Here is a 26,229-nt window from a genome sequence, read left to right as displayed (position 1 = left end):
GAGCTGAAACAAAGAGCACAAACATGTGAATTAATCTAAAACACATCGAGGTGCGTCGGATTAAGCAGCACCACACACCACATGATTCACTTTGTATGCGCAAGAAGAAAACATCTGACAGAGCTGCTAATTCAGGAATGAACTGGAGGACCAAATGTGTCCAAAACATCATCTGTTAAAATGATCAACAATAGCGGAGACCATGCTGTTTGATTGCAAAGAGTCTTTTTATTTTTCCTTGTGTTCAAGTACGGTCCTCTCTCAGCAGGGTCATCTAAGAAGCATGTACACACAATAACACACAACTCGCACCAGAGCCTGAGCATCTTCAGGTGGGATTTCTCTTTTGTCTCAATTGGTGGGTAGAGGGGAGGGGGGGGGGGGGGAGGGGGGCAGATCAGCAGCTTCCACGTTTAGGTCAAGTGAACAAGAGTCCTGTTGTACACCACATATTCTTTTTTTCACTGCGAACATTTGTTGCATTTAGTGACACTGACATCTGCACATAAAAATTATATATATATATTTATATTTATATTCATATATTCATAGATTTGTCATTCTATATCAACAATTCATTCTAGTGATTTTTACCTTGGTTTTTCATGTTGTAAAACTGGACAAACTGTCAGTAGGAATGCCTTGTTTGGACACTGATTTATACAGGAACGCACACACACATACACGCAACAGAGGCATACACACACTAATACACACATGCATGCATAGATACGCTCGCTCAAGTTGACATGTACACATGGGCCACCCATTCCGTCACATACAGTACATGCACACGTACACAAAGGCACACACGCACGCGCTCACACATACGTCCCCACACGCGCACGCCCACACATGCTCAGCAAACACAGAGAGGCAGGTCTGTACATCTATGGGAGGGAGATATTACTCATGATCCCCAGCAATAAGTACGGCTTCACCTGATCAAAACACAAGAAAATAAAAGTTACAAACAGCAGAGGGAGTCATCCAGTCATTGTCTGTAAACTTCGACGGAATGTCCCTTTAAAATCCTTTAGGACTGGCCCACGAGGTGTCAACATTTGGCACAATGTCACGTCTCCCGCTCGCTCTTTACCTCCACTGTACACTGAGATGTACGATATTCACGGTGGCTCTTGTTGAACGGACCGGTTTCTATGCACAAGTGATGATGAGAAACCACTGAAAGTTGATACGGTCAAACATATCAGCTCCCCAGAACGAAAAGACAAGCCTTTCCAGAGACAGAGAGTGTGCTTTAAACATACACATATATTCTTTAGGCAGTGAAAAAGCACTTTTGTTGACGGGGACTCTGGAGTGTGCTCTACCAATCTGATGCTCTGGCAGCCTTGAACTGCTTTTGACGTCTGAGCGTGTCCACAACGAAATTCACTTGATGGAGAGAGGAAAACACAAATACTGCCGAGGTTTTCTCTCTGGGTAGGAAAAGGGCAAAAACAAAGGTGTCCACTGACATCCATCCTGACGATGTCTGTCTGTTCTGCTTCTTATGCTCGCATTTCACTTATTTTTGTTGCTTTTGTTGTTTCAGTCAGTACTCAGTCATGGGGAAAAAAAATCGGAATTTCATAAGTGGCCCCATCAAAAACATGTGTAATATACACACTATATCACCCTTGATCTGTACATGGAAAATAAAAATGCATTCTTGAAAGTGAAAATTTAGAAAAGTACAAATAAAAATAGATGTAAAAGAACGATGACAAAAAGAAGTCTATTGATGACATTCCTTGACAACAAATTCTCCAGCCTCTGTAGACGGCAAGGCCATCTGAACAAAAGAGGGGGGATAAAAGCAGTGCTACGTTTGTCACTTGGGTGAAATGGTAAACATCCACTTCTTGCCTTGTGCCTGATGTGCTTTCATCATTTTCTGTGCTTTTATTCCTCCTGACCTCCTCAAGGACCCTCGTGCCATCTTTGTCTCCCCTCTCTTCCTCTCTCTGTCTTCAACAAAAGGTCAGGGCACTTCCTGCTCCTACAGACTAAGAGCTCACCCTCTTCCGCTCCCCATTATTTCTTGATCCCATCTCTCTCCTCCTTTCCAGGCCTCTGCGTACTCTCTCTACCCGGTCGTTTTCTCTCTTGTCTTCTTTTCATATTCCCCTGCCCACTCCTCTCTCACCCTTTCAAACACACTTCTTCATATCTACTCCCACCTTATCCACTCACCGGTGCAATGGAGCTGACTTTGAAGAAATAAAGCAGTCTGGGAAAAAAAAAGAAAAAGAAAAAAAAAGGGAAAATGTCGGCATGCACATGCACAGTCTCTCTTTGTCACTCGACCTGACTTCACTTTGTAACCCCCATCTAGCTCTGTCTTCCCCCTTATTTTAGAGAACACACATTTCCTGCCACTGGCTACAACTTCCTGTTTCGACATGCCCCTTACTGTCGCCTTGTGTTAATCTGCTGTTGATCGCTTGCAAAAATAATCCCTTTCACACACGCACACACAGACTCTCTCTTGCCCCCCAAACATCATAGTGTAACTAGACCCAGGAGTCAGGCGAGGCCGGGTAGTGGCTGGTCTCGTAGTTCAGTTCGCTGTATGGCCGAGAGGCCGAGTAGAAGTCTACGTAGTTGCCGGTGGATTTGAGGCCCAGATGCATGCGCAGGTCTTCCCGCGGGTCTCGGGGTGGTCCGGTGGCATTCGGAGGCTGCTGGGGTTGGGCCTGCGCCTGGGCCTGCGCCTGGACCTGTGGCTGTGGCTGGGATGGAGGAGGTGGAGGTCCCTGGTCCTCATAGTAGACCTCGTCGAAGCTGCGGCTCTGGCTGTGAGGTGGAGGCTGCGGCGGCTGAGGCTGGGGGAAGGAAGGAGGGGGAGGGTAGGGGTCGTAGTCTTTTAGCACAGCTGCTGACGGGCTGTCCTGTTGGGGCTGTGGGGGCAGGACGCAGGGCTGGGCCGGGGCCTGGTGGGGGAGTAGCGGAAGTGACGGAAAAGTGATAGGTGGGGGTGAGGTGCAGTGAGCAAGAATGGAGAGTCACAAAAATATGGGTAGTGGGAGCACAGTGAAAAGAGGAGAGGGAGGTGAAGGTGGAGAGATGGAGAGGAGAGTGGCAGGTGAGCACACGGAGAAGACAGGTTTGAAAAGCAGGCAGTACGGGTAAAAAGGCTCAGATGGGAATCAGCTGGGAAGGGACTCATGCTGTGAATTCTCTATTACATGCAGGCATTGAAGGGGGCAATTCATCTGTAATATTGTAACTCTCACAGGCTAGTTGTGTGTGTGTGCGTGTCTGTGTGTAGATGTGTGTCTGAAAACGCAGTCATAGTGTGTGTAAAAACCCTTTGCTCACACACACAGTTCAGGTGTTTTGGCAGAGTTTAACTGCCAGTGGTAAAACCAAAACTTTGCAACCAGGCAAAGGAAATTATACATTAATTATCTCCTGAATACAGACGATCAAGAAACCAAATTTTCAGTTCTAATCTTCTTCGTCAAAGTCTGTGATGCTTTCTGTTACTCCTCCCTCTTCACCAGCAGAGTCATTAAACAGAAGCAAATAATTAGTGCAATCAACCAAGGTAATGATTTTAATTGCTAGTCGGGTGTGGTTTCAAGTAGCAGTGGTTTGATGCTGCCTGAGCTGAGGGCGTGTCTCTGTTGCACACTCTGCCAGTGCATCTCTTATCACAGCGAGACACCTTTTGTGTGTGTGTGTGTGTGTGTGTGTGTGTGTGTGTGTGTGTGTGTGTGTGCGCCTCGTCCATCAGGCTGCCATCTCTCCTAATAACTACCTTGTCAAGAGAGCATATGCCAATTTATGAGAGCCCTGACGACACGCATGCACTGCTAGGATCCGCTGTGCTGATGCTTGGCTGTGTGTACATGTGAAAGTGTAGTGTAGTACATTTATAGGGCACTATTAAGTCACCTGGTTCTGCTTGATATCATCGCTGGCAGTCAGGTAAGAGTTTCGGAACAACGTAGATGTACCGCAGGATACTTGAACTGGATGGAAAGAGGATGGAAAGGAAAGAGAAAGACAACACTACACTGTGAATGAATGATAAAGATAACTCATACCACTAGTACTGTTAATAATAATAATTCAAAGACCAACAAAACCGTGGGAAACTCCACAATTGGCTCAGTGAAATATCAGCTAATTAGAGTAAGAATCTTCCTGCAGTTTGTCTAAAAGTTTGGCAATTAGTCTGTCCCTCGTGGCCACAAGAGAACATTGAGAGAAAGACAAAAAAGAATGGAGAGGGAATGAAAGAACAGAAAAGAGACCCACAGATATAAATAGACACACAGACAATGGACGAGAGCGAGGAAGAAAAAGAAAGAAATAGAGAGATGTAAAAAGATACTGGACAGAAAGAATGGCAAAGCGTGTGAGGACGAGAAGAAAAAGAGCACGAGGTCGAAGAGAAGACAGACAAGAGGAGAAAGTGAGAGGAGAACTCAGGAATGAAAACAGAGAAGAAAGATAAAGAGTGGAGTAAAATAGAATCATTTAATTATTCTCTGTCTCTCCATCACACACAAACGCACACTCACACACACACACACCTGCCATGCCATCTTTCCGGGATGTGTGCTCTCCTTTGTTGCTATGGAAACCGGCGTTGGTTGCCGTGGAATCGTAGTCCATCTTGCGTTCCTTCAGACTCATCATCTCTCTGGGGGAGGCTGGAGCGCTCGCTACGTGCACACACACAAACACACACACACACACAGAAAATAATGAGCAATAAACCCAGAACAGCATGTGCCTTCACACTCTACGTGCTTATTTTGTGAGTGTGTGAGTGTGTGTTTTGGCCTTTCAAGGTGCATAGTCATTATTCATCATTTAGCTTGTCAGCATAAAGGGTCACCTCCAGCATGTTAACGCACTTCTGGGAATTCACACGCACGCAGACATGCATGCACACACGCACGCAGGCACACGCACGCACGCACACACCAGTTATTGGATGCATTATTCGAATATCAAATTTCACATCTGGTACAGGTTGAATTCAGACAATCAATTGCAGTAAGAGGTGTTAAGGTGTTACGATCAGGGACCAAAATTTGCATCCACCACCCACCGGATGCACGTAAAAATCTGTGTTGGAGAATAAAATAAATGAGGTTAGCTGCCATTGTCAGCTTGGTGAAAAAGGCCTCCTTCACTACAAACTCTCATCACTGCAACACATAAGTTGACTGACCGAGAATTTACCCAGAAGTGGCCCTTCATGGATAAGGAGAGATTGACTTTCTCATGACAGCAACATAAAAAATGATGAGCTGCAGCGTTTGGTGCACGTACTTGAGAAATAGGACCTGCTCGAAACTCATTGAATTGTTTATGTAAGTAGTAATGACAATGTTTTAATAATATTGTATCATATGCAGTTTTATGGTAAGCAGGAACATAGTTTGGCTACTAACTTTTTCAGTTTACCAGTCACTGGCAGATAGACCAAAACATGACCTGTGGACCCTGGTTATAACTGATGGAAGGTGTGTCTTGCTGCTAGTTTATTGGTTACTATGACCATAAATACACTATATGATTAGCCATGCACCCAATTGTAATCCTACTTGTGTGTTAACTTTTCAGTACAGCTGGGCTTGATGGCAGACTTCTTCTGCAACGCCCTTCTATTGGAATTTCAAATCTATTTTACAAACTTCCTAATATTTCCATTACTTTCTCCAGCTTTGAGAGCAGATCTATTTTCCCCACGTGAATGCATCACCACACAACATGCTTGTGCACAGCCATACAAACACACAAGTGCAGGCAAGGACTAATCCAGCACGCGTACTGTACATACAGTGGGTTTTCTCCCCCTTCTCTTTATCACACACACACACTCAGCATGTTACAATGTAATCCCCTTATAGAATACGTAAAGTGCTTACTCAGTCCCTGTTATCTTGACACACTGAATTGCCACAATCCTGCCTACCTGTGTATCAGCCCCTTCAGTCTGCTTAGCTAAACATTCCTGAAACTACCCACCATACATACCGTTTCTATATGTGCACACAGTATATACAACCTGTCCCCTCAGAAGTGAAGGACATTCTAGAAAAAAGCTCTCAGGATCTGCTGAGCCCAACTTTGAGAGCAGATGACCGTAGATACTGGAGATAAACACATGTATGTCAATATTCAATATATGAGAGTAAATACCCAACACACACATGCACGCACACACACTCAGTTAATAGAGAGCACCACTCTGAGTGGTGCAAGCAGAAACATTTCCAACAAAAAGTGAGGTAAGGCACGCCAAAAATCAGTCTAAAAAGCCTTTGTTCTCTTCTGCTGCTCCCCTACAGTATACTCTGATAATAGCAGCGGGGCAAAACACTTGCAAACATGCCTAGCCAAACAGAATAATGACTTTAAGTGATTTTTGGAGTCCCCTGGAATCTCACTTTATCTATTTGAATACTAAAGGACTACCTTTTCTTTTTTTTACCAACGCGTCAATATTCAACATCAAAGGCACGTACACATGGTTAGCAGCTATCTGGTCGTGGCAAATGAGATCACAAACATTTAGTAAAGATAAACGGAGGAAGGCAGGAGCTACAGCCTTTTATGATGTTTAGACACTTTTGATATTTAATTCATCGCATTTGACACCTCTGCAGCAGATTCCATTAAGGTGGGTGCTCAAACCTGTCACAGACAGTTACCGTGGGGACCTGACTCGCAACTGCTGGATATGAGAGCCTGGGAGACTCGTTCTATCAGCGCAAAACACAGCAGGAGCCTGTGGGGGCCATGACGGATGCAAAGGTCTCTCTCTCTCTCTCCCTCTGCATCTCCCTCTGTCGCGCTCCCATCCTCGCAGCCTGCAACCTCCCCTCTCTATCTCTTTCACAGTTTCACCACTCTCCCCTCACTCTCTCTCATTCACTCCTCCTCTCCCTGTGTGCCTGCACGCCATCATTACTCCTTCTACTTTGATCCATCTCTAAGGGGCCGGATTGCAGTCTGGAGCATATGCAGAGAGGAGATACAGATGCATGTGTGTGTGTGTGTGTGTGTGTGTGTGTGTGAGAGAGTGTGTGTGCGCACACTGAGGCAGCCTGTAAAGAGTGAGAGATCAGAGGCAGAGGTGAGAAGAAAGAAGGATTACCGCATAGAGGAGGAGGAGGAGAAGAAGAATGAAAGGGGTGAATAAGATGGGACGGATGACCGAAGAGGCGAGGAGTGCAAAGTAGGGAGGAGCAGGAGAGAAGATGGGAGTCATTTCCAGCCGTTTTCCCGTTTGCCCCACCTCCTCCACTGTACGACAGACATACACACATTTCTCTGTGCACAATCATCCCAAAACTACTTATTTTGAATGTCGCTGGTCAAAGTCAAATCCTCATCCTTCACTTCCTCCTTACTGCATTAACCATCCCTCAATCCCTAATTCTTCTTGCCTCCGTGCTTTTTCTCTTTATCTCCCTCTCTGTTTATCTCACCCCCTTCTCTGTCTCTCTCTCTCTCGCTCGCTGACACACACACACACACACACACACACACACACACACACACACACACACACACACACACACACACACACACACACACACACTTTTTCCTCTCCCACTCTCACCCCCTCTGTCTCTCTTAGCTGGGTCCTTGAAGACCTCTCTAAGCTGGGAGGAAGGAAAAGTACTTTTCTGCCTCATCAGCTTGCTAAGCCCAGTGTGGAGAAAGCACAGCTAAAGGCTCTTCTACTGCTGATGCTAACAGCTAATGCTAATGCGCCCTTTGCTAAGCATGAAGGCCAATGGGCTCAAGCTAAAGGCTAGCGAAAATCAGACTTTACAGCATGACAGCCTGTGGGCAGCGAGGACTGATGCTAACAGCTATTTATCCCCAGTGTAAAGACTGATGAACTGGTAAATGTCAATGCTACTGGCTGATGTATAAATTATAACTCATTAGATTCTATGTGTGTTCTGTACCCTCTGGCTGTCATCATGTTACAAATGTAAGCACATATGTGTCCGTTCTACCTTTATTCTGCAGGAATTCATTCCCAAACAGGGGCACAAGAGGGACTGTTCATAATCAAAAACTTCACATGGTGGTATATGTATGAGTGCATTTTCATGGGAGTATTATGTGGATTTTATTTTTCCTTTTCAGGTGAGAATAACACCACTCTCTTTTCTGTACAGCAATCTAAATATGAAGCTAGATCAAGAGGATTAGCTATCTTCGCTAAATATAAAGATAGGATGCAGAGGGAAACAGCCAGCCTGGATCTGTCCAAAGTTAAAGAAAATCTGCCTCATGGTGACAGCAAGACTCCAGAAGTTAAATGAATAAAATATAAAGTATTAAGTTTAGAGGTGGTGGTATGCCGCTTCCAGTCTCATGCTATGCTAAGCTGATCACCTGTTGGCTGTAGTTTCTAATTTAACGAACACACACGAGAGTGGGATCATTAACTCTCAGCAAGAAAATAATTCTTCAAAATTCAAATAATAAGAAATCACCTTGAAACTCTGAAGTAGGCAGCTGATTGGCTGTGAGAAAACACCTGCAACAGAATCTGCCTTTGATTACTTTAGGCTGATGACAGTCCACTATGACTCCTTTTTAACTAACTTTTGAGATTACAAAAGTCCGTATTGTAAGTGTCCTCACCGGAGCGGTTATTTGGGGACGTCCTGACAGGGGAGACGGAGGGGGTTCGTGAGGAGGAGTACGGCCTCTGTCTGTCTCTCTCTATCGTTGAGGCAGAGCCCACAAAGTGATACTGGGAGTAACCGTCCTGCAAAACAAAAACACACAAAAACAAAGACGACATTGGTTACCGTTAGACAAGTGACTGCACAAACACGGAATCCAACATCAGTTGGTGAAGGCTTAGTTATCATTTGTCATTATCCAAAGATGTGTACAAAGGAGTCGAAATATTTCCAACAAACACATAGAGTATCTGTGACATTTTTATTTTTTATGAGTTATGACATAATATTATAAAGGCAAGAATAACTTGGTTTTGTAATCAAACTACTGTAATCATATTACTTAATAACTCCCTCGAACCACCTATTAGGTTAGATAAACAATGATTATAGTCATAATTATATTAAAAATAATGTATGTATTCTAATGAGAAAAAAAATTGACCAATCTTTGATTTTGAACCACTCATCAAAACAGATTTGTGACTTCCCAACGATGAAAACACTATTCTAAATAATCCCAAGGATGAAGTTTGTTTGAATATTGCATATTTGTAGTTTTGCGATACTGATTGTGTACCCATTTTGCAGTAAAAGCATAGAAGAACTGTTTAACCTCACAGTTTGGGCCACAGTTGGTTGCTGAGTCTTACTCTGACACACAAGCAGGGAACACACACACACACACACACACACACACACACACACACACACACACACACACAATGTTGTACATAGAAAATAATGAAGGAAATGTTTGTAATTTAAAGCAACAATTTCCAGCAGATCAGAAAGGATCACACTGACTGTGATGTGTGTGTGTGTGTTTGTGTGTGTGTGTGTGTGTGTGTGTGTGTGTGTGTGTGTGTGTATAAACGTCACACTGACAAACTAAACATTGGTTTGAGAAACTGTATTTCAACATTGGATTTCTTGAATTTCCAAATCTGTGGTAGGCGAGTCAAAAATGTATTCTGGAATCTGACAAACACACAACACCCACATGTGCACATATACCCATCCACACACCGCAAATTAACACACTTGCATCAAGACTGAGCTTAGTGAATCCCGCTGTCCTTGTAGAAAAAAATTAATACAAATAACAACTGCACAAGCATAATTACTGCCGAGCCAATGACTTTGTATCTGCATTAGTTTAGCAGTGATTGGAGCAAAGCCCTTTTCATAAAAATGGATTATGAGAGTCAACAACAATCACAGAGCTGGAACCAAATTCAATTTAGCATTAAGATAATTGGGTACCTCTGAAAGCAAAACACATGCAGATGATAAAAGATAATGGAGGCATGTTCCATCATAGCTTTAGTGTCTGTGGGCCTCGGCTCAGCAGCGGGACTGCGAGGACGTGGCGAGAGGTGAATCACTCCAGTACAGTTAGGCTGGGGAGGGGGAGACGGAGGGGAGGAGAAAGGGACGACTGAGAGATGGAGGAGACAGGGGCAGAAAGACAGAGACAGGGGATAAGCTGAGAAAGACAAAAGATGACAGAAAGTAATGAGAGTAAGGAGGGGGAGGGAGATGGACGGAGAGTAATGGTAGGAGGGTAAAGATAGCAAGAGGAGGAGAGAGGTAATGACAGGGAGGGGTGCAGACAGAGGTGGAGAGAGGGGGAAGTGGGATGGAGTCAGCACAGTCCCATGTTCTCCATCTGACTCCCATTTCCTGGCACAGCACTGAGGACTAATAGAAAGCTGGATCCTCTGACACACAGCAGTTCAAAGGTAGCTTACTTCCAGACTCCCACCCTCCCTCCCTCCCTCCCTCCCTCCTTTCCACTTCATCCATTTATCCACTCCTCCGTCAGTCTTCTCGCTCACCTTGTTTCATATTCTCTTTCTCCCTTTCCCCCCTCAACACATCTCATTATAAACCATGTCACCTCCCTCCGGTACACTGGGCCGCTGTGCAATTGGACACTGTCAAACTGTCATGCTGCTCAAATGAACATTGTCTCTGAATATTGAATGATGAATGTATTTTGCAGAGTGATGTGTGCGGTCTGCTGTCTGTAAATGTGACTCACACATGGGGACCAGGATTGCTCCACAGGGGTCCTTAAGGGCCCCCTCAAGCAAAATGAGGAACAGTTACTAGAAATCATAATTGCATTCGAAAGTCCTATCTTAATTAGAGCAGTGAGTATAGAAAGGAATATATAAAAATGTCTTAAACACATTTCACAGTTACTATCTCTCCACTTAAATTAATGAACTTCATGCATTAACATCCAGTTTCTTCCCTTTCTTTCACACAGCTTTAAGGTCGGGAAAATCACTATATTCAACATTTTGATTTGCTGTATCTGCTTGTTCCAGTTCATCATCGATTTCATGATATTTACAGACAAACTTGGTATTTCTAGAAACTATTGGGGAATCCACAAGGATTCAAAATAAGGTCCTGCTGGTGTGAACAATGATGGGCTGCCCAGCTTTAGTCTGTGACGTCTGGCCCACCAGCCAGTCAGTGAGGTTTAGCGGGTTCAATAAATATTAAATCAACATCAAAATTTCATATGGGACCAAATCAGGCAGTGGCTGGTTTTTTCACACCATTTTGCCGAGCTCCAATACTTTATCAGGGCGAGTGTGCACTGTGAAACCTCACCTTACCTTGACATTTCACACCTGCAGTCACACCAGCCCCACGTAGCGCACCCGATCTTTCTGACTCTCACCTATTCCCCTCGTCTTACCTGTTCCTCCTTCTCCGTCCGCCCGGCTCCTCTTTCTCTCGTGCACTCGGTCTCTAACTCTCCTTTCAGCCCCGACTGTAAAAATGAGTCAGGAAAAAAAAAAGGGGGGTTGCTAGGCAACCATTCTGCCTGTTGCTCTCACCATCACTGGATGCTTATTTGAAGGTCGTGGGACTGCGAGGTAAAAAGCAACTGCTGCCCCAACAAATGAGGTGCGTGTGTGTGTGTGTGTGTGTGTGTGTGTGTGTGTGTGTGTGTGTGTGTGTGTGTGTGTCTGGCAGCACTCATGCCAGACAGCAATTATGGCAAAAATTGTAAAAGGTTACACATGATGAGTGGTGGGGTCCCCTCTGGGCCCCGTTGACCACTGAACATTGTCATTTTTTCCGTCCTTCCATCCTTTTTTCTCTATCTATCAAACTCGCACTCATTCATCCTCAGATTTACAGCTGTGAGAGCTTCACTCACACATGATCAATCCATGCTCACAGGAATAATCTGCCTCTGACCTTTGCATTCTTTATTTTGGTCGCTTGTGGTCCTGCGGATTGAGCAACTGACATTTATTCCTCTGTTGCATTAACGGTAAACGGCTCAGAATACCGTAGGAGAGTGCCGCAGCTCTCTCAGCCACCACACTGAGAAAAGCTATCTCAACACACCCACATCTCCTCTCCCTCTGCCTCTCCCCGTCTAATACAGGTGAACATCAGAGGGAAGCCAGGCAAAACACAGAGGCAGCTTCTGAGGCCTGAGGTTGGTTCGATGTCGACTGAAGTTTTTCATCTTCTTCTCACTGTCTCACCCTGTCTATGCTGTGTGGCAGAGGGTGAGAGGCAGAGGTTCATTTTAGCTTGCACAAAGCAGTCTGAGCTATTGTCAAAAACATTCAAATATAAGCATGAGAGACTCGAGTCACAATTTAACGTGAAACTGTACAAACCAAATATTTGTTATAACTCACCATTTTATTTATAGGAATATCCTGAGAATTATGACTGCAATGATCCTGCAAAGGACTAGGTTGTGCAATTAGTGACCTCACACACACATACACACAGTACACACCACACACAAATTTCCCACTCACACACCCATATACTGAGCTACACACTCCTGGGACATATTGTAAATCTGCCACAAATGTGACAAACACAGAATCTGTCTGACCTCATCCCCATCTGTCACACCACCTCTCCATCCATGTGTGTATCTGCTTTTGTGATTTGTGTGTGTTTGTGATGTGAGCATGATATGTGGGCTTCTGTGTGTGTGTGTGAGGGTGTGTTTGATTAAGTGCCCAGGCTAGATCATTTATCAAGAAATGAAGCACGGCAGCCCAACAGAAATTATGCACTGAACAGAGATATGACAAAGTGTAACGGTGTAAACACACAGTATGAAATTCAGCGTTTAGCTTGAGTGTGCGTGAGAGAGAGTGAGCGCATATGTTTGTGAGAGTGAGAGGGAGAATTCGGTCCTTCTGGTCCTATTAAGAATAGTTTTATTTACAAAGTGACCATGTTTCAAGTCACTGCTTTCTACTGAAATCCCTGTTGATCAGTCCTGCACATTTGTTGTTTACTTAAAAGATGACCTGTGGCTTCCCTCTGAGGAACTGCAGATGAAACACTGCACACACACACACACACACACACACACACACACACACACACACACACACACACACACACTCTCTCTCTCTCTCTCTCTCTCTCTCTCTCTCTCTCTCTCTCTCTCTCTCTCTCTCTCTCTGAATGAGGACACATCCTGTCAAATAATCTAAATAAACTCGGGTAAAAGTAGAGTTTTACCGCACTCTGGAGACTATTATACATGATTTATCCCAAAGTCAGTGTTAGTGTTGCTACAAACAGATTTTGGCTTTGGTTTATTAATGACTGCTGCACCACTGATCTTTCAAGTCATCTCAGATGCTATTTTCATACAGACTTACTGTTTATTTATGGGCGCTCAACTTTTCGTTTTAGCGCGTTCAAAAACTGCTGGGCAGCCCAGCCCCCCGTTCTGTTGCAATTCTCTCCTTTCTCCCTCTCTCACTGCTCCCATGGCGCTGCTGTAGGAAGTGATTAACTCTTCTTACCGCGGTTTGACAAAAACACACATTTCCACAGACACACACACACACGCTCGCACAAACATGCGTGTGTACCCACGCCCACAACTTCTACGCAGTTGAAAAGTGTGTTTCAAAACGCTCTCATTACTTCAGGACTTCAAAGCAAACAAGCCTTTGCCAGCACAGCTCAAACTGACTCATTACTGACCCAACACATTTCTCCTCTTTCCAAAACTACACTCGCACGAAGCTCATGAGTGCTCATTTCAAACCGAAAATTTCAAGAATTCACCTCACTTTCTTTCCTCACCTCGCTGTCTCTTTCTACCCCTTCTGCTCAGAGACATTTTGCAGAGACACCCGACTCCACTTTCGTCTAAATTGTATGCTAATCCATGTTTGGATTGGAGGCTAACAGGATTTTTGCTGCACCTAACACCCATGACCTACTACATAACGCAGGGATACTAGCAGGAAAGTCACTTATTTGGAGCTCTGGACTTGGGCGATAAAGTCAAAGTGTGGATCCTCTAACACAGCAATTTACACAGTTATAAAATTAGGCTGGTTTGTCACTAACCAGGCTGTGTTCATGCAATTTAGGCAGTAAATAGGAAGGTATGGTGTCTATCAGCCTCTCAAAGGAATTTTTAGAGTGGCTGCATATAGCATAAGCAGCAGCTTAACTATGCAAACTGCTTAAAAAGTGCCAAAAAAGTGAGTCAGATCATTTAAATTGTTTGTGCTGCACTTAATGAAAGCTGTCTTGGATAACAGCAACACTTTAACTGCATTATAAGATCTTGATGTTGGAAAGATTATGATGAAGTACGGGTGGATGAGTTAGGATGAAACTGGGGATGTGACAGCAGGACAGACTGAAGATGATATCTGGTTTCAATTTAAAGGTGATGGATGAGGTTTTTTTTTTTTCCTGTTGGTGTGGAGTGAAAAAAGTCTGTTTTGAAAAAGTAATTTCTCTTTTTTTTTTTTTTACATTTCGTTGGATCAAATGAGACAGAAGCAAAACTGAAAATGTTGCGCCATCAATCTAAGCTCTTTCCTTCTTTTAATATCTGTCTTTTATTAAATCATAGTTTAACAAAAAAAGGCAAAGATGGGTAGGGAAAAAAAATTAAACAAATAAATAAATAATATTAAAAAAAGGAGCCACCTTTGTCGAGCCCGGCTGCCGTGTAAAGCCAGTGTCCTTCATGTCTGATCACTGGAGTGTTATGCCATCCAGTCGAGTGTAATGCTATCCAGTGGCAATGATTAGAGAAGTGTGAAGCAGATGAGGCTCCAAGGGGCCGCATGGGGATACTGTTCAGTGTAATGCTGGGGATGAGAGGATGACGAATGAAGAGAGGGACACAGTCGTCAGGATGAGGCGAGGACGCGCTGATGCCACGGGGCGGCCTGTCCTGAAGTGACTGCAGCGACAGTCAGAAGTCTCGGACTATGACAGCGAGCGCACTGCAAAGTCATCACACAAAGAGTCACTCGGATCGCACAAAAAGTCATCTGGGTGAGCCATGTAGCTTCTACAGCACTAACACCTTCAAAAATATGTGTTTATGTTTGTGTCATAACTCTAAAGAACAACAGATCGCTCTGTTTGAGGTTTTGACGTCTTTGAAAAGTGAAGTTCAGGCACTTAAAATTCAAGTGGGAAAATCCCTGTTTATCATCTGATGGAAATAACACTGACTTGTTGAAGTGAATCACATTGCAGTGTGCAAATAATCTCTCTTGATGTTCTGTTGAATGCCTTTCAACCAAGATTTCACATGAAAAGCTGGAGATGGGACAATACTGAATAATATACACGTCTGCCCTCAAAACAGAATAAATAAGAGGGAAACTTTCCCATGCAGCATAATGCAATGAAATGCAACATTTCCAACAACATCTAGTCGACTGACACTGATGATTATAAACATCACAAAGGTACTGCAGGGTTTGTATGGTACATCTTGAGATTGTTCATGCAGCTCAAACGCATCTTCAGCTTCATTCTCGTCGTCTTTTCCATCTCTGTGTGGAGACACATTCAAAGCCAAGGACACCTCCCTGGAATGTGTTACTTAATCCAAACATCTCACTGAAACTTGTTGGTTAGGCTTCGAAACTTGCAGCGCGCTGAATGGCAGATAACCTTGGTGGCAGATATTCCCTCATTAACGACGAGCGAAAGGAGCTTTTAATCGAGTTGCGAGCGTGTTGCGTGTGTATTTGTCATTTGAAAAGAAACAAAAGAGCCGGAGGAGGAGAGGGTAACTTTCGACGGCGTTTGCGTGCGCGTGAGAGAGAAATAGTGTGCGTCTGAGTTAGAGCGGCACACCCACCAATCATCGTTTTGCTCGACCTTTCTCATTTTCTGCTCGTTGGTGCCATTTTATGTGAGCTATAAGTAAGCTACTGTATTAATGAGCTACAGTTCCCTGGTAGCCAGCAGCATTAACACCATTCAGTCTCCCTGATGGGGTAAATAACCACTAGCATCGATGTTAGCTGGTGTGTGTGTCCAATTGGGAAACAGTTGAAGTCAATGTGTGTGTATGTGTGCGTGTAAAAAAAAAAAAAAAAAAAACCCAAAACAAAACAAAAGGCTGGTGACTAACACAAAGTTATTGATCCGTCTGCCTCTGTAAACACTGTTGCTCAGTTGTGATGGTGGCCAGCAGAACCCCATTATTCTTTGTTGCTTTGAGGTGGTTATGACTGACCTCAAGGCGAAAGCACGCACACACACACACATACACAACAGAAGTGCACATATATGGAACAAGACACAACCTAAAGCCAACAGAAATAAAGAACCTGCAGGTTTTACCCCCCCCCCCCACGCATGCAAGCACTTGGTTACACACACAAACATGAAGCATTTATGAAGACACACCTACGTATTGCCATAAACCACACAGGCAACAGTGGCTCGTCTCCAAACCAGTATCTGCTGAATAAATATGATAACACTGAGGTTGTTTAGGAGAGCCACGTTGGTAATGTAATGACAAAATGAGCTTCCCCCTCTGCCAGTCACTTCATCTTTCTTTCAAAGCGTATTTGTAGGCCACAATAATGTACTTACAGTGTCACCCTCCGCATGGCTCATGAAACTGAACCAGCGCCCTGTTAATGTAGCCACTCCTTGGTTCATATATCACATAGTTTCCAATACTTTACATGAATTACACTCACATCACCCCGCTGGGACCAGCTGCATGGACTGATTGTGTCTTAGTCCCAGTGATGATAAAAGCAGGATTTCCAAGTCATAGCAAATGCATCTCGCAAAATTCAAATCAAGCTTAGTTTAAATATGATGGTTTCATTTGTCTCCCAGTTTTTAGAGTAAGTATAAAATAGGTTTTTGTATTTATATTCTGTGAACACCAAATCAAAAACTGCTGCCTGGTAGTCGCAGCCAGGGGCGAGCATCGCCAATGTCTGCCTAAGCTGTCCATTGCAGGGTAAAATTAGCTTAGCTTAGCAGCCGCTTAAGCCGGCAGAGATTCACACTGAGTCTGGGAGACAACAGCAAATCCTGACAGAGATTAATCCTGACCAGAAAACAAGGCATAATTCAGCCACTGAGGATTCAGCTAGGCATTCAAGAACATAAAGGTCAAACCAAAATCTTCAGACGTCCGAACACAAAAAGGCAGCTTACCATTCAGAATAAATCAGAACTTAAAGTGTGTATCAGGTGTGGTTTTTAATTGCTTCATTAAACAGTTTCGGCAGAGAATCATGCTCAGCACCTGCCTCAGTGGGAATGAAAAGCCCTCATCCCAACATGGATCATCCTCACATAGTTTAAGGCCAATTTGCCATATATAGTAATTACTTTTTTAATTCTAAAAAAACCCCCTAATGTAATTAACACAAGCGCTACTGCCTGCCAGCTCGACATCTCGCTCCTTTTTTGCCACAGCTTGTTACTTTTCTTGCTCCTTCACAACACAAGTGCATCCAGACATAACATTTTTTAAACTCATAATTTATTCATACTGCACATGAATTTCTCCGTATCAGAGGCCCTTATCAGAGGAGATTTGCAATTGCAGTTTTATGACAACATGAAGCTTCTAGCTAGATATATGATAATGTGAAGGCAGGGATAATACAGTTTTAGCTTTATGTTAAAATTACCATTACAACTGGATTGAAGATTGATGAAATGTTAAGAGGAAGAGGGTAACGGAGTAAAAATAGTTAATTTCACAAGACACTAAATTGTCATTAATGCATTATATAAGATGTATACTGTAGATTTAGACTTGGGAAGTCACATTAATTCTTCATCTACTGTTGGTCTCATGTCTTTAGCCAGTAGCCAGAATTCACCATACATGGAATTGTAGGAAAGGAAGTAGGAAATGAATGTTTGCCTTGGAGTTACTGTATGTGTATGACAGAGGGTAATAGGGTTGTACACCATCCTACCTTCTTGTAGAGGGAACGCAGGTCTCTGTACTGCCACATACTGCTGAGGACCTGAGAGGCCGCCTTCACCACCTTTGCTGAGTGTCTGGAGAGAGATGGAGAAAGAGAGAGAGTTACTTCTCCTGGACCTCTGGCACTGACATCACACCTGATGAACCCCCCCGGAGAGGCTGGTCCTTGTCCATCTCTGCCCCTGGTGAACCCATCAACTGCCCTGCTACAACTCACGTATCAACCAGGCATTGGAGTGGACGGTGCTGTCATTCACCTCTTACACAGATCCCTCTCTCACCTGGAAAAGGCTGGGAGCACTGTGAGAATCATGTTTTGATTTCTCCAGCACCTGCAATGCCATAGAGCCCATGCTTGAGCGACAAGCTGGAGCACACAGGGCTGGACCACCACCTCACAGCATGGATCATGGACTACCTCACCATCTACCTCAGTATGTCAGGATACAGGTCTGTGAATCTGACATGGTTGTCTGCAGCACGGGGGCCCTGGCAGGGAAGAGTCCTGATTCCCCTCCTCCTCACCCTCTGCACTACAGACTTCAGACTCTGTGAAGACTCTGGAATTGATGGCCACATTACAGACGGGGACGACAGGGAGTACAGAGAAATGACCCAGGGATTTGTGGATTGATGCCAGTGGAACTACATCCAGATCAATGCAGGGAAAACCAAAGACTTTGTGGTGGACTTCTGCAGGCGTAAACACTCTCCCCCTACACCAGTGAACATCCAGGGAACAGACACTGAGATGGAGGGATCATAAAGTACCTGGGTGTTCCTCTGTATAATCAACTGGGCTGAACTGACAATACAAATGCACTGTATAAGAAAGGCCAGAGCAGACTCAGGTCTCTTGAAGAGCATGAGGCTCTCCTGACTCCTAGACTTTGTGGGGGCAGCGGCCATCTTCTATGGATTTTTCTGCTGGGGCGGCAGCATCTCGACTGCTGAAACAGAGACACTTCACAGACCGGTTAAGAAGGCCAGCTCTGTCCTGGGACGCCCGCTCGTCCCAGTGGAGCTGGTGGGAAAGGAGGGTGGTGGTGAAGCTATTATCCCTGACTGAGAACATGTCCCACCCCATGCAGGACGCTCTGACAGCACTGGGCAGCCCCTTCAGTGACAGACTGCTGCACCTGCCGTGTGTGAAGGAGAGATACTACCGGTACTTCCTTCCTGCTTTAAAATCACACACCGAAACTAACAATTTCACTTGTACAATATCAATCCCTCCTATGTGCAATAATGGTGAAATCACCAGTTCAAACTGTCTGTTTAACCTTGTTTTACATATTATATTGTTTACTTATTCATCAGTGCTTTTTTTAACTGATGCTTCTTACTTTTGCACCATCCGCTTTGCTGCTGCAACACTGCAAATTTCCTGCTGTGGGATTAATTAAGGATTATCCTATTTTATCTCTTACCCCGTTCCTTTGGACAATGTTGCTATGTTATGCTGTCCCCTGTCTTTGCCAGCTGCACAACACATGTGCAGGCCACTGCCTCTTGCGGTGGCTTTAAGAGTATGAGGCCCATTGCTCTTCTCAGCGGAGAATGATTTTGCTGGCAAACTAAGAGTTTCCAGATGAGTTTAAAATGACCCTCTCTGCCATGCTAATGGTCCCATCCCTGCCACTTATCTGAAAAATGACACAAGTAGGAGTCAGTTTGCAAGACCTGCCCTTCAATGCTCGTTCAATAAAACAGTAAACAGTAAAAAGAACAGAGAGTGTTTTTAGAAAATTGAAATATGGGGAATGGTATCAACAGGAACCCATTGCACCAGCCTGCCAGCCAACACAATGCACTGGAACGTATGACAGTTACACATGAATAAAGTGATTCCAAGGAACAGGACATGCTCATCTCCACAAGAAAAAAAAATATTTAAATACCTTAGATAATGATTATTCATAACATCTGGCTGAAGCAATATATTCCAGCCATCGGGGTGTAGAAAATGTGGCATCATTTTTGTGATTTCCAAACCATACTGCTGTGCGTATGATGGGAATGTGTTTTGGTATTTAGTGTTTCAAAGGTATACGCCATAAAATTTATATATATATGTTTTTCATTTTGTTGTATTTTTCAGCTCACACTGTTTCAAAGAAGTTGGTAAACACTGGCTATCTACGGCAGCACTGTAACGGGCATTTTCTCAATCTGAAAGTGTGTAATTGTGCGAATGTGGCATGGCACTGCTGATAAGGAGCATTTATCCTCAGTATACCTATCCTGAGAAGATGAAGATGTGTGGGCTATTAGCAGCAAACTACAGTCGCTGTGAAATTTGCACTTATGAAGGCTTCATCCAGCACTTCATCTCTCTCTGTAATGGTGCCCTTGAGCACAGTTCCCTAAATAGACCGAGTCTCTCTCCATAACAATAAATGAACGTTTGACCCCCGTCTGATTACAGTGGTGTCATGGCAACCCCTGACCCGCTGGTTGCCATAGAAGCGAGGCCCGGTGATGGGACTCATATTCCTGCTGCACCCTCCTTGTTGTTCTCCAGCTGTCTGTTGTGGATGGATGGTCACAGGGAAGGCAGGCGCAGTTATGAATGATGGATGTGTGGTCACATGAAGCCACTGGTCACTACTGACAGTGCCAGGTGAGCTGAGTGATGTCTCGACAGGTACAGCACAGTGGTAAGAATCTGTCTGTCCTGGCCTTTACATTACATTTTAGGATTTAAGGATTCAAGGCTGGTTGTCCTTGAGTATAAGAGAAGTCACTTCAAGTCATTACAGAGTATTCTCATTTTGTCCCCTTGCTTATTCCGAGATTATTTTGGCGACAGAACATCTTTCTCTCTCCGAGCCACATGCAAGTGACTCAAACAAACAAATGTGGATGTACAACGTAGAAGTAAGTACACTCTTTCCTCTTTGTCTTCTACTTCTGTGTCAGAAACCAGTGCTTATGTTGTGAGAGGAACAGTGAGTGTTCTTCATCTTACTTCACCAGAATGTTAAGCACACATCATCATTGTGATATGATGACCACTTCAACAACAGCACAGGTAAATCTGTTGTGTTGTTATAAAAACACGACATACTTTTCCATGAACTGTTTTTATATGTCACGATCCTCGGCGCACTCTGAGGATTTGTGCTGAACCCAATTTGGCATTTCAAGTGATGTTAAGTCACAGGGATGAACAACGTGGTGCTACTGTGCTGTAACATCTCACAGCGACAGTCACTACGTTTACATGCAGTCAAGTAACCCTTTCATAACCGGAATATCACCAATAACCCTTTTTAAAAAACCGAATATGACCCCTGGGTTACTCCTTATCTAACCCGAATATTTGGTCATGTATACGCCTATTGGAATATCCCCATCGAACGGAACATTAATTAGTGTTCTGCACATGTTCTATTCGCAAGGAACCTTGGTCTTTTGAGTGCAGGTAGCATGGATATGGATGGCACAGCTCCGGCTCCATTTCCTATTTCTTCACGTTCTGGCCTTCCATTAATGAAGAAAGTCAGACAGATTAGTGTCAAGTACTGGTGGTGGGTCAGTACCAGCACCAAAGCGCAATGAAGGCGACTGCTACCAGCCCCGGGGCTGTTCATTATCCGCCATGCTGTTGTTGTTGTTGTTGTTTTTGAAAAGACGCGCATTGCGTCATGACGTTCTCTGTGTGTCAACAGGTTGTCCGTGCGTCGCTGTTTTGATTGGGATATCCCAATTGATTACCGTGTTTGCTCACGCATGTAACCAGGTTATTCCGAATGTTTCAGAAACCAGAATATTGACCGTAATGCGAATATTGACTGCATGTAAACGTAGCGACAGTGAGTTATAGTCTCAAAACTTTGGCGTACTCACTTGTCTCCTTTGCTGCGGGCGATGCCGATGAGCTTCTCTATGCCACCAGCATCCCGCAGGGCTTTGGCGTTCTCCATGTTCTTGGTGATGACTTCATGCAGTGCGCAGCAGATGGCAGTTACCGTGTCATCTGACATGGCCTTGCTGGGAGGGCCTGTGGTCACAGAAGTCCCACTGCTGGTGGCGTTATTGTTGCTGCTGCTGCTACTGCCTGGTAACCGATGGATCAAATCCCTCATGGCATATTTACCTGGTGTGTGTGGAGACAATGAAGGAAAAATACTGGTCAAGCTTTATTAGACACCTCATTCCATATGTAGCAGATTTTGTTGGAAACATCATGAACGAATGCTCTAAAAATTGCCTTTGGATGGATTTATGTGACCAGTAGAGGGACAGATTGAGCTTGGATAACGTGAACATATCATTCTGATGTGTGGGGGTGAGGATTTTTATTTTTTATGACAGTTCATACACCCATAGAAAGGGATGATTTCAGACAAGCATTTATGTTGAGTGTGGATATGGATGACTTTTATGGTATAAAAATCTATACAACCTCAATAAGAAACAAAAACCAATATTGCTCTTTTTACTCTCTTTTAAAACAACTGTCTTCTGCAGCTAGAGAGTGGTTTGTATAACTCCATAAAGCTTTAGTTTGAGAGGGCACACAGCAAATCCTCTGACGCACCCACACTAATGCAGACATGCTGAGAATCCAATAAAATGGGCGACTCGTGGTATTTCGGTGAAAAGGCTGGCATATGAGGAAAATGAAAAAAAATGACATTCAAAGAATGGGTGGTTGGAGGGATCGAAGCAACAAAGAGAGGGAGTAATTAAGAAGTGCGGGAGATGCTGTCGAATGGGAAACCCATAAACTCAGGTAGTGAGAGGGTGGAGCAGATGGAAGCAATAACATTTGGAGTGGAGGGGAGTTTAAAGAGTTGGTGGGAGTGTGGATTTCAAAGAGCGAATGATGGAAGGTGAGGACAAAACCACCTCCACGTAATCTGAACTCAGTAAGGCAGCCTGTAGCAGGCATGTTGGCCTGTATTTAGATGCCAACATCTGCGTATATATTCACTTTTTAAATTCATTTTACACTCAGGAAACAACTGACTGTTATTTCCTGCAGTGTTTCTGAGTGGATTACTCACAGTAGAGCTTCCCATGAGAGTGCGATCATGAGATATGAAGATGACTGAGGAGATGGGCCAATAAAGGAGAGATCAGAGCAAATAGGTGATGAGTGAAAGAAGGGATGAAAGGAGAGGAACTGAAGAGATGAGGAAAGAGATGATCCTGCTGACTGAGGTGGTGTGTGATGATTCATCAAACATGAGCAGCAGTCAAGGGGAAAGGGATTGCCTGACCATCACAAAACCTGTCAATTACACTTGAACCATCTTGAGCTCCTGGGACAAAACCCACAGGTCATGTTCCAGGTAAAGAATCAATCTGTATGCAGAAGTGACTGTTGAACGATGAACCAAGTATGAAATGTGGTTAATTTTTTTTAACAAAATCCACCCAATAGAAGACTAGGACGAGCCCTCTTACACCCCGACGCATACTAAAAGGTGCACTTCAATCAGATGAGCATCTCCACGAGAATAAATCAATCTTCCTTGTCTGTTATGTTGTGGGCTGTGACAAAGGATGCCATTTAAAACGGTGCGAATGCATGCGAGTTTGTGTGTGTGAAAACAACACTGAAGAGCTGCTCAGTGTGAGTCACTGTCTCCTTCTAAATTTTACAAATGCAAGCCCTTCGCAGAAGTGCCGGATCAGATAAAGTAGATAAAAACAGGAAGCGCCAACGTAAGTGTTAAATCATCTTCGAGTGGACCATTACGTCCTCTCTGCTGGCTGAGAAAGCGCCAAAATCCGCAAAAATGCAAAATACTTTTCACCGGCTGTGTCTAAACAGCTCATTTTCACCACAATAGTACAGTACACCTTGATAACCGCCACTTGGCATCAGAGGCTAATCGTGGCTAATCTCCTGCATCCCATGCTGCTACTTTGAATTTATTAAATCTTGCTGAAAAATAAAAGCATGAACAAAACATCCTTGTGAGGTACACACTTGTACAATGCAATTGCTGAACCTAAAATCTCCTCTTCCTATTTTCCCTCTTTTCCTCATTCACTCTCTTCTTTGCTGTTTTTCAAAAAAAAAAAAAAAACCCACTTCTTCATACTGCTGAATGTTTTTCCCAGACCAATCCATCACTGTAACATCCAAGGAGAATTTACAGGCTGGTGGTCGCTCATATTACCTCTAATAAGTCTAAGAGGTCTGGGAAGGGCCGAGAGCAGCAGAGCAACACACAGAGCAGGAAAATCAGATGACACCGTCAACCTTCATAGAATAAATCACACACGCGTCAGAATAATGCTTGATTATACGTACGCCGCTGCACAACAAACGTGGTTGCGTACTTGAATTTAGGCACGCATAGACAGACACAAGCACGCACAAACATCCACACACGCGAGGATGGAGCTGTGAGTTAATTGGCCGAGCGTTATCTCCGGCTGGCAGGCTGAGCAGAGGTTAAACGGTCATTGTCTTTCAGACTGTGAGGACAAGCTGCACCCTGAGAGGAGGGCTCAATATTTGACTGACCTGAATCAGACTGACTAATTTCCCGACTGGTGACTGACTGATTAATTTACATTCTTTTTGATTTGATGATGTGAGTAATTTCTGAGTGATTGCATGAATTATTTACTCACTGCATGACTAATTTGCTGACTGGCTAATTTACTGACTGACTGCCAGATAATTTACTGCGCGAATGACTGACAATTTATTGATTGACTGACTGACTGATTGAGTGAAGGGCTAATTTATCAACTGACTGACTGTAGGGAATCCAGAAATAACAAAGGGAGGGTGAAGAGTATACAGTTTAAACTATTAGAGGAATATCCACGTGTATGTCTAAGTATTTTCTGCTTACAGGCAGACGCTCTGATAAACTGCTGTCAGCATATCCTTAAAATATGCTTATGTGAGTGTGTGTGAGTGTACACAGGTGTGTGCATGCACGTCCCTATCAATCTCTGCACAGTCATCACTTTCATCCCACAGGGGGCGAATGTGAAATGGATAAGGCTATGAAAGTAGAGAGAGGAAGAGGGGGTGAAAGAGGAGGGGGAAACCACACAGAAGTCACCCGTGTTTGAGAGGGAAGAAAGAGGAAGGAGAGGAAGGAGAGGAATGACTGAAGGACGGAGCAACCGGGGAAAGAGAGACAAAGTGCGTACACACACATTAGCGAATGCTGATGTGAAACGTCTTGATCACTGAAGAATCAAATGGAGAGGCCGTTCGTTCCAACCCTTTTAATAACACACCCCGTCAGAGGAAGACGCTGCCTCCTGATAATCACTGGGTACTAAGACAATGACTGAAAGCCTCACACACACCTCACCTTGACAACACACACCCAAACTGCAGTGCATGCGCACCAACACACAGCTCACCTGAACACACGCATTCCTCATTATCAGGTTTTCTAGCTGTTTAACTCTGTTTTTGGTTTGTTTTCTTTTGGGATGAGTTGTTTGTCTCCATGCAAGATGTTTTTTGTCTCAACTGATGTCATGTTTTTGTCTCTTGGGGGTTTAATTGTTTTTTTTTTTCTAACAGCTCACAGAGTTTTCATAGATCAAATATGAATACTATATACAGAAATAAACAGCAAAAACTAAACTAAACTAAACTAAAGCAAAGCTGTGCTCAGACACTGCTTTAGTCAAATAAAATCTGCCCTCTTTTCTCAAATCCAGACACTATGATACCCAGAGCCTGCGAGAAGCATATTGATGAATTATAGATTCACATAAATGAGAGGGAGTTGCTGCACTTTCCTGACGCTAATGCAAAATTTAACACATTTTTAAAGCCAAATCTTTTGATGTGCTCATTACCCTGATGAAGACATTTTTTGTTAAAATTCTGGGTTGCTAAAATATACAATTTATCTCTGGAGGCCGCGTTAAAGTTTTAGTTATCAAGTTGACAAATGACTAATCTGAGTGTCAGGGTGAGTCCGACTACATCGATCAGCAGGTACAACCAGAGGCCAGGCTAAGTGTCAAAGCCAGGAACGTCATGCAGCAATTATTCCTGTAACCTCACGGTGGTCACAGGTAGTTTTACAGCAAGGAAAAAACTAAAAGAGCTGAGGGGCAAATTAAGATGGATTTTTTATGAGTGGGTGGCGACTCCTTAAGTCCTACAGCGACACACACAGCACCTCTACATGCTGGAGTACAATCTCCTCTCTCCTCCTTTCCCTGTCACTGAAATGCGAGCTGAACCTGGTACATGTCCTCAAGGAGAGAAACAAGGGCTGTGCTGATCACTGCACAGTCTAATAAACCTGTATTACACAACTCCTCCAATATAGC

General features: G+C 43.9%; 1 protein-coding gene across 5 annotated transcripts in view; it reads right to left on the bottom strand.

Moving 5' to 3' along the window:
• Positions 1-220: 220 nt before the first annotated feature.
• The window catches only part of ctnnd2a (catenin (cadherin-associated protein), delta 2a), a 232,771-nt gene continuing 206,762 nt past the window's right edge, over positions 221-26,229 (bottom strand). For 4 of the 5 annotated variants that reach the window (XM_070985662.1, XM_070985664.1, XM_070985666.1 and 1 more), the window contains 6 exons: positions 21,799-22,048; positions 17,936-18,020; positions 8,641-8,767; positions 4,551-4,682; positions 3,907-3,983; positions 221-2,939 (listed from right to left, as the gene is read on the bottom strand). In XM_070985662.1, coding sequence (XP_070841763.1) covers positions 2,520-2,939; positions 3,907-3,983; positions 4,551-4,682; positions 8,641-8,767; positions 17,936-18,020; positions 21,799-22,048 — 1,091 coding nt within the window. In that variant the 3' untranslated portion in view covers positions 221-2,519. The remainder of the gene's footprint in view (positions 2,940-3,906; positions 3,984-4,550; positions 4,683-8,640; positions 8,768-17,935; positions 18,021-21,798; positions 22,049-26,229) is intronic. The other variant, XM_070985665.1, reaches the window with a different exon arrangement.

The sequence above is a fragment of the Chaetodon trifascialis genome, chromosome 18, assembly GCF_039877785.1.
Source record: "Chaetodon trifascialis isolate fChaTrf1 chromosome 18, fChaTrf1.hap1, whole genome shotgun sequence".
Classification (NCBI taxonomy): domain Eukaryota; kingdom Metazoa; phylum Chordata; class Actinopteri; order Chaetodontiformes; family Chaetodontidae; genus Chaetodon; species Chaetodon trifascialis.
The sequence above is the reverse complement of the archived record's forward strand: the minus strand, read 5'-3'. Positions and strand labels throughout refer to the sequence as shown.